General features: G+C 33.0%; 2 protein-coding genes across 3 annotated transcripts; one reads left to right on the forward strand and one right to left on the reverse strand.

Annotated features, from left to right (window-relative positions):
* Window positions 672-3,401, forward strand: LOC18609086. 2 transcript variants are annotated; one of them, XM_018115891.1, is made up of 4 exons: window positions 672-852; window positions 939-1,032; window positions 1,607-1,816; window positions 2,568-3,401. In XM_018115891.1, the coding sequence occupies exons 1-4, from the start codon at window positions 778-780 to the stop codon at window positions 3,290-3,292; spliced, it is 1,104 nt and encodes a 367-aa protein (XP_017971380.1). In that variant the 5' UTR covers window positions 672-777; the 3' UTR covers window positions 3,293-3,401. The 2 variants fall into 2 exon arrangements, with proteins under 2 accessions (XP_017971380.1, XP_007044123.2); XM_007044061.2 differs by having other exon boundaries at window positions 674-852; window positions 2,571-3,401.
* Window positions 3,361-10,037, reverse strand: LOC18609087 (sec-independent protein translocase protein TATC, chloroplastic). Its single transcript, XM_018115892.1, has 4 exons — window positions 9,587-10,037; window positions 5,550-5,857; window positions 4,110-4,400; window positions 3,361-3,811 (listed from the first exon to the last, which is right to left on the reverse strand). Exons 1-4 carry the CDS (start codon window positions 9,858-9,860, stop codon window positions 3,602-3,604), a joined length of 1,083 nt encoding a protein of 360 aa, XP_017971381.1. The 5' UTR covers window positions 9,861-10,037; the 3' UTR covers window positions 3,361-3,601.

The following is a 16,546-nucleotide window of genomic DNA, read 5'->3' on the forward strand; positions in this document are numbered from 1 at the left end:
AGTAAGCTTAACAACCCATGCACCTCCTAAGTAAAGACCCAAAAGTGACGTTGCCAGAAGCATCTGAGGCAGAGGAACCGTTAGTTAACATGTACCTTGGGTCACGGAATTGTTAACATCGACTTCTATTTTATTCTCTTTGTTTAAAAGTGTTCAAAATTTCTTTTTATTAATCCAATAAGAGATTGCAAATATTAAAAAAAAAGAAAATGGATAAATTAAAAAAATGAAATAAATATTATTTTAAAAAATCAAAATAAAAAATTTGTTTATAAATGTTTAAAATTCTCTTTTGTTAATCAAATAAAAGATTATAAATATTAAAGGAAAAAAAGAAAATGGGTTAAGTAAAAAAAGAGTAAAATAAATATTATTTTCAAAAAATTAAGATTAAAAAGTTAATGTTTTGGATTTCTTGTTGATAAGGGAAAAAGAACTAGAGAAGAAGAATAAGAGATTGGATGAGATCGAGCTAAAGATAGAAAGAAAATTGGTTTTATTTTTTAAAAAAAATAGTAATATTTATTTTTAAGTTTCTTAAAAATTTAAATTTATTTATTTGTGAAACGACATCATTAGATACCCGGTATATCCTATATAAATCCTAATAAGGAATAAATAAGAAATAAAATTATTAACAAAGCAAAGTAAAAATAAAATCATAGTGGCACCGTTTTTGACCTTTATCAGGCTACAGCGGCCACTTCAAGGCGTAGTCATGCTAAGAAACCCCAAAAGCAAAGACACCGAACAAAAGAAAAAAAAAATTTTGAGGAGATGGGAAAAGCAGAGAAAACAGAGCTGAATCGATCACTCACGGCCCACCTCAATACCATCCAGGAAACCTTGCAGGTTTTTTTTCAGTTTTTTTTCTTTTACATGTTTGCATGAGTTTAGCTTTTCGTGTTTATGGGATTGTTTTTGGTTATTGTAAGCAGGTGTTGGATCAAACTGCTTCTTCTTCTTTGGAGAAAGTAACCTGGACTCAAGTTATCCTGATTGCTGAACAACTCTCCAAGCAAGCTACTATTGGTATCTCTATTTTCATTTTCTTTCTTGGATAGTTAACTTCTTTTTCCTATTGAGATATATTTTTTTTCTTTTTCCTATTGAGATATGAAAATTATTTGGATTTATATGTGAGCTTTGGATAGCTTCCCTTCTTCTTCTTGTTAGGTGCAAAAACTTTACCTTCATATGTGAATTGAAATTGCATTACACCCAATTTGATGCCTGAACTAGGTGCTCTTTTAATGAAAGCATTTGGGTAATTCTTTTATGGAGTCATTACTAGTGATTGAATAGGCTTTAGGTTCAAACTCGATATTGATATTCTGTTGTTCTTACATCTTACTAGTCCCACATGCCAAAATTGGTAGCCGTAAAGTATATAAAATAAAGCTTAAGAAGAACTCTCATTTTATGACAAAATAGTAGTTTTTTTTCATCTGTTTATTATTTATTTCGAAGATTCTGTTTTGTTTCATACAAAAAAGAATGGGACACAAACAAATTTTTATTGGTTGCTTTCCTTTTCTCCCCATAATTCTGTGTGGCATTTTGGATTTGTTGAGTTTAATGATTGCTTCTTCTGTTTGTTTAACAGCTGGAATGCTTTGGAATGGGGAAGCACCTGAAGCTAAACAACTTGAGGAGAACATGACATCGTATTTCAATGTGCTACAGGGCTTCCTTTTGCTCTCCCATGGAAGCAATGTTGGTGCTGGCCCAACTCTCTCTTCAAGCATCCATGAATCGGTGAAGCAAGTTGTTGATTGCAGTTTTAGGTTAATGAAGGAATCTGTCTCATTATATGGTAAATAGCTTCCCTCTTTCTCTCGGAACTGCATGTTAATGCACCCATGCAACCATGAAAATGATTTGCCATTCAAGTGTGCTTTAAAATCTAGGGTGAAGAAGTAAAGGGTTAGTTTAGTTAAGATATGTAACCCTTAGTCTGATGGTTGATTCCTTATTTTTAAAAGAACTTTGAGAATGTAATGGAACAGTAGTGATAATTAGGTAGTGTTTTCTAAAGCAATGTTAACATGTGGGACAGAACACTTAAGAATCACGACTGGAATGATCCAATTAAATAGTTTCAAGCAATGCTTTGACGTATGAGGTAATTGTTTGTACTTTCTCTTGTAATGAGTTTGTGTTATTAATTGAACTGCGATGTATAGTATCTTATCAATATGTAGTCTGAATGTCAATGGGATTGGTGATCATTGTTTGGGGTACTTCATGCAAGCATGAATGTTATTCCTGTGCATCTCTTCCCTGTACATTTGTATGAATCAATAAGTTTCCTGTTAAAAACCACAATAACAGTCTCCTTTTATAGTTTTAATAGTTTATTAGGGAAAAATGATTGAAGTTGCACACAAGAAGGAAATTAAATCGAGAACTAATTAATGTATAATTTCTTCTGCAATAATGCATGCGAACAGGTGGACCTATTTTAGATTTGACTATTCTTTATGGTCAAAACTGAATATGTCCATCCAAACGATTGGTTTTGTTCTTCCTTCAAGACACTCAACAACACTGATGTTCAATGCTAGCAGGATCTCACAATGGGGACAAGAAACTTTTAATGCCTCGGTTTGTTGGAGCAGTATGGGAGGCATGTGATGCTCTTAAGAAGGTCCCTGCCACAAATGTGATAGCAATTGGGCGGGCAATGACGCAGGTAGCAGTTTCTGTGAAGGATGTTCTTCGTGAGATGAAAGAGCTCAAGCCTGCTTCCCCTGACCTGAGAGATGAAGCTTCTGATGGCAGTTCTAGCAAAGTAGAAAGCAGGCCTCAAGATGATGATGGTGATGATTTAAGCGAGGATGATATAGGCAGTGACTTGTCACCTGAAGAAATGAAAGTTGCTCAACTAGCTCAAGGGGTTGTATCTGAGACACTTGTGACAATAAAGGAACTTATACGCACCATCACTGGTTTGCTTAAGCAAGAAACTGCAGACGACAATAGTAAATTTGTGGATTCTTTGGAGAAATTATTGAAGCTATGTCAAGGAGTAGGAGCACAGGTTGATGAAATTGGAGCCTGTCTTTACCCCCCTCTGGAGATTGCTGCAATAAAGGTGGCTTTGGAGAAAATGTCAATTGGCATTAATGAAGTAGAACAAGAGGTGGAAAGTTTTCAAACATCTTCCGAGTGCTTGGGTGAGGCTTGCAATGGGTTGAGGACTTTGTTAAAACAAATGTTGTCCGAACTGGATTGCTCCAGCACAACAGACTTGGCAAATAAATTGCAGAACGTTGCTGTGATCAATTAGGGAGAGAGATTTGAAACTTTTGTTAACTGAAGCCAACTTGTCAAGAGAAAATTTGTTCTCAAGAGTGGTTGTTTCTCTAATATTAATACTTTCTCATTCCATGTTTAAAGTCTTATTCCGCATTCTAGTCGCATAATCAATCAATTGTGCTATCTAGCAAAAGTTTACAATACACGTAAAAACAAAAACAATTCTACAATGATGATCCGAAATCAGCAGAAGATTTGGTGGCTGATTTTTCTACTTGTCACTATGACTCATTGTTTAATAATATACAAAACGAGCCCACTGAATTGTTGCACTGTCAAGTCAGCGTCCCGTAAGCTTAACAATCCATGCACCTCCTAGGTAAAGACCCAAAAGTGGCGTCGCCAGAAGCATCTGAGTAAGAGGATCTGTTGAAGGCGTGAGCACAGCTGCAGCAATAACTGCACCCACCACAACATACCTCCATATTGAGAGCATCTGGTCCCCTGAGACGAGACCAAGTTGTCCAAGAAGAAATTGTATAACAGGAACCTGTCGAATAAATCAAATGGAAACCATCTAAGCTTTCAGTTAAGCGTCTGTGCAGAGCATGAGCATGAGACAGTCTCCGTTTAGTTTCCCCGAAAATGTCGTTGCAGAAATCTAAATATTTGACTTTAAAAGTTTATCAAAAACATTGCTAAGAGAATCATCTGGTTGCAGTCTTACAAAGTTAAAAAAGAAGATGCTCAATCTAGTTTTCAAATTTCATATAGATGTGAAATTCAGAACTTACAATTATGGTGGCTAATCTACGATCAAGTCTTAACGCAATAGAATTAGGAAATACCTGGAAAGACAAGCCTGTGCTGAACATGAGCACTAGTACAAACTCAAAGTACTGATCAATGGACCACAAAGATTCCACAACCCCTTCGGCATAGGTAACAAAGAAATTCAAGGCCGCTGGAGCCAGAACTGAGTACGAGAAGGTAATACCAGCATAGAAAAGAACTGAGGAGCCCAAAACAATAGGCCCCAGAAACCTTCTTTCTGCTCTTGTTAATCCTGGAAGAACAAAGGCTATGATCTCATACAGAATTATAGGGCTTCCTAAAAGAAGGCCACAATATCCTGACACCTGCATGACACCACTCACAAATCAATTGTTATCAAGTGTATTTCATTTTTCTTTTTCTTTTTTTTGTTTCTTTCTTTGAACTTAGGCCTTCTTTTGTTTTTCATTTTTTATCAAAGTTGAATCCATTTATATTTAGTGTGCAGGCTGCAGTATGAAGCTAATCAAGTTTGATAGTATCAAAAAATTAATTACAATATGACATACTTCCAGATATTACAGTATGCAACAACAACAACTATGATGTAATTTAATCAAAAACTTTTAAAGCTTTCTTTAATATGGATAGCACATCATTCCAGAGGTATCATATGGTGCTGTACTTGTTGGTATAAAAAATAAATAAATAAACCAATAAAATAAACATGAAATAGAGCAAGAGAGAAAAGTTAGTACTCAGTCCACATAGTCACACAATTACATACACACGTGTTATGATTTCAATTTCAATTAGAATTATAGGAAATACAAATCATGACATTCCCAAGCTATCTAACACTTTCAAGAACTTCAGCAATATAGTGCACCCAATTCATGTGGCTGCATTAGTAGCCAAATAAGCTAGCATCTACATTTCCATATTAAGTCTATTACTATAAAGATAGATATCGGGCCTGTTTGGCCCATTGGAGCTTCTGTAGGAAGTATTATTTGAGTAGAACTGCTCTGAAAGTGCTGTAAAGAAAAGCTAAGAGTGTTTGGCAAACATAATAAAAAAGTGCTGTAGGAAGTAGAAAACTATTTATTATTTTTATGTATTTTTAATAAAAAAAAATTCAACATTATTAAAACAAATCATAAGTTTTGAGTTAAGAGATATAAATAAAATAGAATAATTTGTTAATTAGAAAAAAATAAATGAAATCAAGAGAAAGAATTCGACAAAATGATTGAAGTGAAACAAATATACTTCTAATAATTTTATGAATTACTAAAGGGTAAAGTGAAAATGTAAACGATCTCATTAAATATTGTTACCAAATGAGCTTCCCGCATAAGTCAAGAATTTAAAAACTTTTAGAACAAGACACCTTACTTTTGCTTTTGCAGTAAAAAAGCTCTTCCATAAATTGGGCAAAATACCCACATTATGTTGCAGCCAACAACTGGTGTTTAAATTCCTAAAGACAAAACAATTTCATTCAATCTCACCTTTAAAGTTGTGAAGAAAAACTCGCCAGGAGCTAGTTGCAGAAATCGTACACCCTGTGTTTTAACTGGGGCCTCAAGAAACATTATCAGTTCTTTTGAAAATGCAAAGCATCCCAACATAGCACCTCCAATAGCCAACACTGACACAAATATTCTTTGGCGTAGCTCTTCAAGATGATCAAATATAGTCATTTCTTTATCATCTGGGAGGAGCTCTTTATCAGGATAAAGAAAATTATAAAGCCCACTTCCTTCTTTATTCTGCTCAAACCTTTGTGGTGTTTCTTCACTTAAGATATTAGCCACATCTATATCATACGTCATAGAAGATGTCAGCATTTTCCTGAAGCATGTAAATCTATTTAACTCCTAATATTACAATAATCAAGAACTATATTAAGAAAAATATATAATTCTAGAATGTACAACAAACGCAAATCATTCCTTCCTTGAGATGCAAAATTAAACATATCAAGAATGATGGTATCCGATTAGAAGAAATGGCAAAGCCTAGAGCTTTGGAAGAATTTGCTAATATCTTTGATCCTAAAATAAAACTACTAAAGTTCTTCCTTCTTTTGTGTTCGCACAGCCATTACTTATTTTGACAAAACTCTTACTCAGATATAAACTGAAGCACAATGTGCACATCAATTTATCAGTCCAAGGAAAGTTAGTAAACAAGCCATTTTTGAGAATGGTAAATTTGGTTGGGTTTTCTGCAGGGCCATTACTCCAATAATACTGCCAAAAAGAAACATGAGCTCTCATGGCGCAAACATTTGATCTACATATTTCCCTTGGAAACAAAACACTATCTTGAAGAAACCATCAATCACTTTTATATCTCACATCATTTAAGTATGGAGTTTGTAGTACCATATATTCTGATCGGGCATCTCCAGCTATTACCAACTGGCTTTTCAGTAGCCTTGGTTGGTTGTTGTCCTGTCTGTGAAGCCCACACAGCAGGACCATTTTCTTTAGTTGTTCCACTTGACCTACATATATGTAAGAGCATTAAGTGGTTGTATATCCCATTATTGCCTTTGGAGCTTTCCCCTATCTAGCCACTTGGTTATAATTAGGATGCCTTAACAGAAAACTTTGATGTGAGTAAAGCATTGTGTCCAAGATGATGAAAAACAACAGTACCAGCAGTATTTTCTTTAAGTTTAAAGCATTTTTTAAGGAAGAAATGAAGCACGATATTAGAAAATCCCAAGTTATAATTATTCATTCATCCTCTCTTGCAATCTATTTAAAATATTATCTGATCATTCATCATACGGGTGGCTTTTGATATTACTAAAGAGTCACCAAACCATGCTCCTCACTATTGCCACCTCCTATGCTTAAAACATCCAATATTATTTGATATCATAAGAAAAGCTCATGGAAAAGGACTGTGAAAATGATTCGAATTATTTTTGCCACAAAAATAATCCAAATTCTGACTCCTAATGCCTGGTATCAATTGTAAGTACCTTGGGACCTAAAGATATTCACAAGATTAAAGAAGTCATATGCAATCTTCAAATTGCTTTGCTGAAACTCATCATCATCCCAATAACACCAGAAACCTTCAGTTTGTGCTCCCTACTTTTCGATAGAATTGACCACTTAAGCAGCTAGAAGAAAAATAGCTCATTAGGTTTTTAGCAAAGAAATTTGCAGAAGAAAGTCTTTAAGGGTCAAAATATCCTTTTTCGAAAGGTAATGTTACCAAATAACTCAAGCAAAAGCAAGTGTGTTCTTGTTTACTCAGAATGGTTAATGATGCTATTTGGTCCCTCTAAGCCTTTAAACACATGCATGCAAGTTATGACTAAGGCACTAAAGCTTTTCTTGAACTTGTTGGTGGATGTTTATTTGATGTCATCTTGATTTATAGTAAATCTAAGGAAGAACGCTCAACTCAGTTTTTGCAAGCTTTAGAAGCTGCCCTTATAGAGAAACTCTTTATAAACTTGAAGGTGTGCTCTTTCTTGTGTTATGAAATTGTGTTTTAGGGATTTATTGTCTTGCTAAATGGACTATAACCAGATCCAGAAAAGGGGTGTTTCATTAGACAGTTGCCAGCACCTAAATCAACAAAATAAGTATGAAGTTTTAATGGGTGAGCTTTGTTCTATAGGAGGTTAGTAAAGACTTTCAGTTCCATTATGAGCTCTATCACTAAATGCTTGAAAAGTGACAGGTATGAGAGACCAAATTTGCACAAAGAGCAATTGAACAAATTAAGGTTTTGATGAAAGCTGTATTGGTTCTTGTACTTCCAGATTTTGAGAAGTTATTTATCATGGAGTGTGAGGCATTACATGTTGGTTGGAGCTGTAGGGAGACCAGTGGAAATAGTAAGGAGCAATCAAGTTTCTGGTTTTGAAGAACTAAAACATAATTAGTCAAGTGATCCTTCTTTTAACCTTATTATGGAGGAGTTGAGTAAACCAGCTATTAAGAGTACTTAGATTGCAGAAGATGAACTGAAAAGGGCTGACCCAGAAATCTATGCTAAAGCTACCAAAGTTTTCAGTAGGAAGGCCTTTTCTCTACCTGAGAAGATTGATGTGAGAGCATTCCAAGAGTTATCAAATTAGTTATTTTGGTATGCTCTTTTATTTTTGCTGTTTTACTTTAGTTACTGGTTAGTTATCACATTTTTATTTGATCAAGTGGCCATGTATCTAGCATGTGATACTTTAATGAGTTTGAATGGCTAGGATTAAATGAGATTTACGTATATCCAAGGGCCACAACCAAAAGCTGCTGTAACTCTAGCATAAATGGTCTTTTCAACCCATTAAGTGTATTATAGTTGAAAATTATCTGTTGAGAGGTTTTACAACCCTAAACCCTCAACTGTTGTATGTTCCTACTTGTGTTTACATCTTTAGCCTCTATTCTGTTTACTTTCACTGTTTTTGTTTTGCTCTTATCGTTTTTACTTCCACACTCCATCACATCCGCCAGAAACATTCAGTTTGTGCTTCCTTTTGCTTTTTGATAAAATTGACCACTTAAGCAGCTTGAAGAAAAATATCTCTTTAAGCTTTTAGCAAAGAACTCAAGCAAAAGCAAGTTTGTTCTGGTTTACTCCCCGTTGCAATAAGGCAATGTACTTTTCAATCCAGCTTTCCTCACCACTTGCTATAAGGCAATGTACACTGTGATGTAAATGCTAATAACATCATATTATAAAGAATAATACTTGTGAACAGGAAAAGATCACTGACCAAATTAGTTAGGCCATTAAAAGTCAAAACCTTATATCAGTATCACAGGAATCTGCCTGAATTAAGAATGACATTCAATTTTTCTGGAGCATTCTCTTATGCATGGCCTAAGTTGGTCATTTCACCATACTAGAATGACGAAACTCTCAACCAAGCAGATAATTTTGAATGAAGTCTTTCTCTCCACCTTACAGCACCTATGCTCAAAAAGATTTGATCATCCAAATGTTATGGATCAATAATCTGATACATGGGGCAGTTAATGTTCATCCTGAAGCGGTTAATTAGACACAAAACTATTTCAATGAACAACAGAATACACTCCTCTGTTATGCTGACCACACTAAGATGAGGACACATGAGATCATGACTTCAGCGGATATTTTCCCATAACACCAACCTTCCCTGCCAACATATATTCGTTTAAAATTTTCCATTCATGAATAAGCACAGATTTAAGCTCCATTAGTCAACAAGCAACCCAAACCTTCTAGCAATTCCAATCCAAAAACTTAATCATATCAACTTCATAGAAGGAGGCAATGAGCAAAGCAGGAAAGCTGCCCATGTGTGAGCAGGAAATCTAACTTGAGCCCAAATATTCAACCTCATTTAAACAATAATTAAGCTGATTCATAAAATCTCAATGAAAAAACATTTTCTAGCAACTTTACAAGAATTAAAAACAAAAAATCTAACAAAAGCAACAATGAAAGGAAGGCCTTAAATCACCGCAAGCAAGCAGTTAGGGAAAAATTAAAAAGATTTTGATTTTGGTTTTAGTTCGTTGTTAATTGTTACCAGGTCTGTCTTCGATGGCTGAGGCGCTGCTGGTTTTAGTAAGGTCTTGTTGTCGATTTTCTTTGACATCATCATCAACGGCGGCGAAACAAACGGCTCTACCGAAACCTTTCTTGCTCCGCGAAGCACCGAATTCCAGCCTCCCCCTCCTTGAATCGCCCAGTTTAATAGAGTTGAGCCTCAGCTCAGTCCTGGTTGACTTGACGAGCTTGAAGGAGCTTTTGTTGAGCTGCAAATGGGAGATTAGAGCAGCGCTGGTGCTCGTACTTCCCATTTCTCTCTCTCTCTCTGTGTTAGATTTTGCTAATACTTATTTTATTTTGCTGTGTTTTTTTCTAAAGTTTCGAAAATGGAAAATGGGATTTGTTAATAAAGAATAAATAGAAAACAGTATTTGTGTTTTCTCCTTGTGCACGCTGAACGGTTGGCCCTTGTTTCGGACATCCCCGATATTTTTTTAACAGGAAGAAGGCCCGGCGCATTTTAACGGATATGCATGCAGAGATTCTATTGAGCGCCGTGGCACTTATACCGGATAAGATGTGATTTCACAATTTTCGTTTCACACGTGTTTACGGCTATATCTATCTGCATAGGTCATAATTATTTCAATATAATAAAAAAAATAAATAGATCAAAAAATTAAATAAATATATTTTTATTTATTTTTGACGTCGAGGCGTTGTAAAGATATCTACGCGTTGTAAAAAACACCAATCGTGACGAAGTTAGAAACCTCACTAAGGTGATCTTGGCAAGGTTAGAAAACTTTACTAAGGTGTAAAATAGTTAAAATCCTACTTTGGTTGGCTAGACCAAAGATACTAAAACCTCTTACTCTTTAGAAAGAGCCTAAAGAAATAAGCACTCTTACTTAAAAAAATATTATTTATTAACTCTCAACTTGAATGTGGATAACAACTAAGCCTAAGGGTTCTATTTATAGTATTATAAGCTCACATCTTAATAAAACTCTACTTCTAGTTATCTAATATAATTAGAATAATTAACAAGAAATTTAAATAAATGTTCTATTCCTAAATAGAACATGATTATCTTAATTAAATATTAATTCTTAAAAATATTAAAATAAAATAAGAAAAGAATCTCAATCTAAATAGAATAAAGAAAATAAATACTAAATCAACTAAATTAGTAAAAACTAAATTTAATAAAATACAATCTTAAATGCTTCTGCATCATTCTCCTCGGGTTAGAAAAACTCGACTCCAACAAGTAGGCATTGACAAACTTCTCGTAGATGTCTAGATCCACATACTGTCATAGTCCATACCAACCATTTGAACAATTCATCCATTATTTTGAAGGTTGTTTTCCATTTATCTCCAAGTCGCATTCGAATTTGATAATATCCTTTCTTTAAATCTATCTTCAAAAACATCTTAGAACCAATGAGTTGATCAAGCATGTTATCCAATCGACGAATAGGAAGATCATACTTAACTGTAGTCTTGTTAACGACATGGTTGTCCATAAAGCTTCTCAATAAGTTTCCCAAACTTTTGTTGACCAATTCTGTCTGATCATGCTTGGATAAGGGTGAAGATATTTCTTTCTCTTTAGAGACTAATAAAAGACATAAATGGTTTGACTCACAATAAGCTTTGTTTAAGCTAGACATAGTGATGAGTGTTTTATCTTCCTCTTGTCTCTTTGGTCGGTCTTCTGGTTTTAAAGGAGTCAACATAATTTTTACTCCATCCTTAATGAAGGAATAAGTATTCTTGTATCCATCATGGTGAGCTCGACGATCATATTGCTATGGGCGTCCTAACAACAAGTGGCATGTGTCCATTGGAATAGCATCACACCAGACTTCATCTTCATACTTATTTCTAATAAAGAATTGAACACAACAACGCTTTGCTACCTTAACTTCGTTTCCTTTTATCAGCCATTGTAACTTGTAAGGATGAAGATGTACTTCAGTTGGAAGTTTCAACTTTTCCACCATGTAGTTGGCAACAACATTCTCACAACTTTCACTATCAATAATGACATTACAAACCTTCCCTTGGAATGTGCACCTTGTATGGAATATGTTATGACGAAGCCAAATTTCATCTTCTGTCATCATAGTAGTGTTAAGGTTACGACGAACAACAAGAGCTTCTCCATGGTCAGCAGAAACTTCTTCTATCTTTTCGTTGTTGAATATTTCTAGCTTATCATCTACTTCTTCTAGGCTAGGTTCTTCCATGACTTCTTCTTCAACTAAAGAGATAATTCTTCGATTTGGACAATCAGAAGCAATATGCCCAAATCCTTGGCATTTGAAGCACTTTTTGTTGACATTAGAAGAACGAGTAGAAGTATTCTCTTTATTGTTTGGAGTTTTGGAAGAGTTTACCCTTGGAGGTGGAATGGTTGTTGAACTCTGTCTCCCACGGTTTGAGGTGGAATCTTTCTGTCTAGATGAACTCATTGAGATTTTTCGTACTTGTTGTTTCTCAACCTTTAATGCTAATCTGATGACAACATTTAGGTTCCAATATGGTTGTAGTTGAACAACATCTGCAATTTCAACATTAAGACCCCCAAGATAACGAGCTACAGTTTGTTCTTCAGGTTCATGGACATCGCCCTTCATGTGAAGTTGTTCGAACTCCATTGTATATTCTTCTACCGACATTGTTTTTTACCTCAAGTTATGAAATTTGATAAAAATTTCTTGTCGATAATGCTCAGGAAGGAATTTACGCTTGAGTTCTTGACGCATCTTATCCCATGTTCTGATTTTGTTATGGCCTTCTCTTTCTCGTTGCGTTTTGAGATTTTTCCACCAAATAGAAGCGTGCTTCTTCAATTTAATTGCCACAAGTGTCACACATTTTTCATCGAGAATATCTTTGAGCTCGAAAACTCTTTCTACTGTGTATAGTAAGTCAAGGAAGTCATCAAGATGAAGTCTTCCTTCAAACTCAGGAATGTCGACTTTGATTCCCAAATCTCTAGCAACAGTAATTCTCAAGTGACGAATAGGTACTTCTTCATCAGAGGATGAATTTTGATGACACGGGTTGATGTCATTCTCTTCATCACTAAAGCTGCTATTGTTGATTTGAGCATCACATCTTGTGAGTTGCTCTTGTAGTTCTTGAATTTGTTGACGTAGTTTTGCAATCTCAATCTCGTGATCATCTCTTTGACGACTTTGACGTCTTGGCTGCATTTTATTGTATGGTGATGATGATGTGGTGATGTAGAAAAAAAAAGATGATGATATAACTATAAAGCAATAAATAAAATTATCCGAACAGGGAGTATCGAAACTTGACAACGAACTTGAACTTATGCAACAAATAATGATCCTCTTGCTCTGCTATCAAACTGATGCCGGGGCGTTGTAAAGACACCTAGGCATTGTGAAAAACACCAATTGTGGCGAGGTTAGAAACCCCACTAAAGTGAACCACCAATCTTGGCAAGGTTAGAAAACCCCACTAAGGTGAAAAATAGCCAAAATCTCACTTTGGTTGGTTAGGTCAAAGATATTAAAACCTCTTACTCTTTAGAAAGAGTCTAGACAAATAAGCACTCTTACTTAAGAAAATATTATTTATTAACTCTCAACTTGAATGTGAATAACAATTAAGCTTAAAGGTTCTATTTATAGTATTATAGGCCCACATCCTAATAAAACTCTACTTCTAGTTGTCTAATACAATTAGAATAATTAACAAGAGATTTAAAATAGGTGTTCTATTCCTAAATAGAACATGACTATCCTAATTAAATACTAATTCTTAAAAGTATTAAAATAAAATAAGAAAAGAATCCCAATCTAAATAGAATAAAGAAAATAAATACTAAATCAACTAAATTAGCAAAAACTAAATTTAATAAAATGCAATCCTAAATGTTTCTGTGTCAATTTATTCATTTAATATATAAGATAAATACTTAACTTTACTTATTTTATATAAATAAATATATTATAATTAAAAATTCAACATAACTACGTCATAGCTTACTGATTATATAGTAAATATATTTTGTTAATTTCATATGATTTATTTTTTACATATCGAATTATATAGTACAACAATTATAGTAATTAAGATTATCATTAATTATTATATTTTATAGCACGATTTATTTTAAATAATAAAGATTGACTTGAACAAAATAATAATAAAAAATATAGGTGAATGTAAATTATAAATATTTTAACAAAAGTAAGTAAATGGTAATCATTTTGATGTAAGAAATTAATATTTGTGTTAGTTTTAGAGGTTGAATTATATTGGAATATTATTAAGTTGATTTGTTCATGTACAAAAAAGTTTTATCAATATATAATAATATCATATCTTTCCATCAAACAAAATTGACATGGACTTAAAATTTGTATGTAAGATGAAACGTCTTAATTTATGACGCATATTATATATTTTTATAATCATGATAATTTATTTCAAATTTATTATAAATTTTTTTATCTGTTTTAAGTTATTTGTTATATATTTTTATTCCTATTCTCAGACATTTACATTAATTTTTGTAAATGTCATTTGTGACATTATATTTTTATATCTAGTTTAAGGGATGCAAATTATTTTAAAATTGTTACAAAAACAACTAAATATTGAAATTTTCTATTATACATAAATGATATAATTTTTTATTTTTATTCTTACACATTTATGTTAAGATTTTAAAAAAAGTTTATTTCAACTTTATAATACATCTTATTTAATTACTTTAAACCATAATAAGGTCATACATATTGTTATCTTCCATTATGTATAAAATTATTAAAATATATTTTAATTTAATTATGATACTTTTTACCTATTTTACATTTGATGTTACATATTTTTATTCTTATTCTCACCAATTTGCATTAAAATTAAAAAATATTGTTTTTAACATTAACATTTTATTTGATTACGTGAAATTATAGTTTTTGTGTAAAAATTTTTAATAGTTAGTTTGAGGAATTGAAATTAAATTAAAATTGTTTCCAATAAAATTAAATAATGTAATTTTTTATTTTATGATAAATGATATGATGTTTTATCTTTATTCTTATGCATTTATGTTACAACTTAAGAAGAATAATTTCTAGTTTATAGTACATCTTACTTATTTACGTTAAAATATAATAAAGTTATTTTTGTTGTTACCTTTCATTACATTTAAAATAATAATTTATTTTAAATTAATTATGATATTTTTTTCACATTTTAGATAAGATGTTAAGTATTTTAATTCCTATTCTCATATGTTTACGTTACAATTATAAAAAATATATATTTTTTATTTTGCCTGAAATTATATTTGCTGTGTAAGAATTTTTTATATCTAGTTTTAAGGAATACAAACTAAAGATTGTTATACTCACGAGGTGTTTGGAAAAATGCCTTTGCCGTCATCCTTGCAATTTGTACGTGAATTTTGGATGAACATCAAGACAGAACCCATCTCAAAGCTTTGTTTGGCACTTACTAAGTATCTTTGAGCCAAAATTAGGTGGGGATCCACTTGTAAATTGACAACGGCAATATATTGAACCTTTAGCCATGTTTATGAATGCATCCTAATGTTAATGAGCTAACTTGCCTTCATTCAATAGAAAAAAAAAAAAAAACAAAGAGAAAACAATTGTAGATACTCCTTTTTTTTAGCTACAAGCATATTATGTTTCTTATATTATAAAAAGTTGTTTCAAGGCAACTACATTGCTATATGAAGAGCAATGATAATGCACATAATGAATATTAAATTTATATCATGACCAATGCAACACTTAAAAAGCCATTACCTCTATTGCAGTAATCTTGTAAGCCATTACTAAAGGTTTTGTGACAAGAAAATAGCTTTAGAGGTGTAGTACCCCGTATTTTGATATGGTGGCTAATAAAGTTTATGGATGCTAATTGAGGTTAATTATCGAGTTAAAAAGGGTAATTCAGAAGTGAACCTGTGAAATCTCGATCTCTATAGACACATAACTAAAAGTAGACGTGATAACGCGGACTAGGGGTAATTTCGTAATTTCTCTTGGTGAGCTCCTACGAGTGGGTTTTTTTTATGCTATTAAGGTCTAAATAGGCCTAAGGAATGAATAAATGATGTTTATGATGGTAAATAAATGAAGAAGATAAAATAATGATAATTTTCACGGTAGGGGCAAAATGGTCATTTTACATCTCGAGTCTAAATTTTTATGTTTTCGTGAACTCGAGTATTTCTAAATTATTATGGACCTTGCCCTAGTGTCAAAAGAGTAAAAAGTTGCACAAAGGATGAGAGGAAGACAAAGTCACCATGTTAAGGGCATTTTGGTAATTTATGTGAGAAATGGATAAACTTTAGATATAAATATCTAAAGCTCCAGCAATTTCCAGCAGCTTCCAGCCATTTCTTCTTCCCTTCCCATCTCACGTTTCTCCATCTCCATGGGAGCCTCCCATAAAGCTTCCATAGCTCTATTAATTAACTTTAATTTTCATGCTTTTGAGCACTTTTTCATAGAACCTTTTGTGCTCTTTCACTCTCTCACCTTAAAACCCTTAAAAAGTCTTACTTCCATCTTCCTCTCACTAGCTAGACATGTGGAAAGAGAGAGAGAGCATTTCCTTTGTTAGCTTGAAGAATTTTGAAAAAGAATTCAACTACAAAAACCACCAAGGTGAGTAATGAATTAGGTTTAATTTTCAAGTTGTTGATAATGGTTGATGATTAGAGTGGTGAGTTAATCTATTGTTGAGATTGTTAATCATTTGTAGAGTGACTAGAGTAGAGTAAATAACTAGCCACTTAATGGCAATTGGAAACTAGTTAGGAATAACTAATATAACTTGACTTAGGAAAGAGCTTTTGGAATTATATTAATGTCAATTTGGGTTGGTGGTGATATTGTGTGTGTATAGGTTCCAACAAGGCCTTACATGTCCATTTAGAGCATTAGTTGAGGCTAGAGTCAAGCAAAAG

Source organism: Theobroma cacao, chromosome 2 (genome assembly GCF_000208745.1).
Source record: "Theobroma cacao cultivar B97-61/B2 chromosome 2, Criollo_cocoa_genome_V2, whole genome shotgun sequence".
Classification (NCBI taxonomy): Eukaryota; Viridiplantae; Streptophyta; class Magnoliopsida; order Malvales; family Malvaceae; genus Theobroma; species Theobroma cacao.

Excerpts from the sequence above, each read along its gene's own strand:
- LOC18609086 (XM_018115891.1), top strand. The coding sequence starts at position 778 with ATGGGAAAAGCAGAGAAAACAGAGCTGAATCGATCACTCACGGCCCAC. Across the intron at positions 853-938 it reads CCATCCAGGAAACCTTGCAG|GTGTTGGATCAAACTGCTTC; the intron begins GTTTTTTTTCAG and ends TATTGTAAGCAG. Across the intron at positions 1,033-1,606 it reads CTCCAAGCAAGCTACTATTG|CTGGAATGCTTTGGAATGGG; the intron begins GTATCTCTATTT and ends TTTGTTTAACAG.
- LOC18609087 (XM_018115892.1), bottom strand. The coding sequence starts at position 9,860 with ATGGGAAGTACGAGCACCAGCGCTGCTCTAATCTCCCATTTGCAGCTC. Across the intron at positions 5,858-9,586 it reads AGCCATCGAAGACAGACCTG|ATGTGGCTAATATCTTAAGT; the intron begins GTAACAATTAAC and ends CGTATGATATAG. Across the intron at positions 4,401-5,549 it reads TTTTCTTCACAACTTTAAAG|GTGTCAGGATATTGTGGCCT; the intron begins GTGAGATTGAAT and ends GGTGTCATGCAG.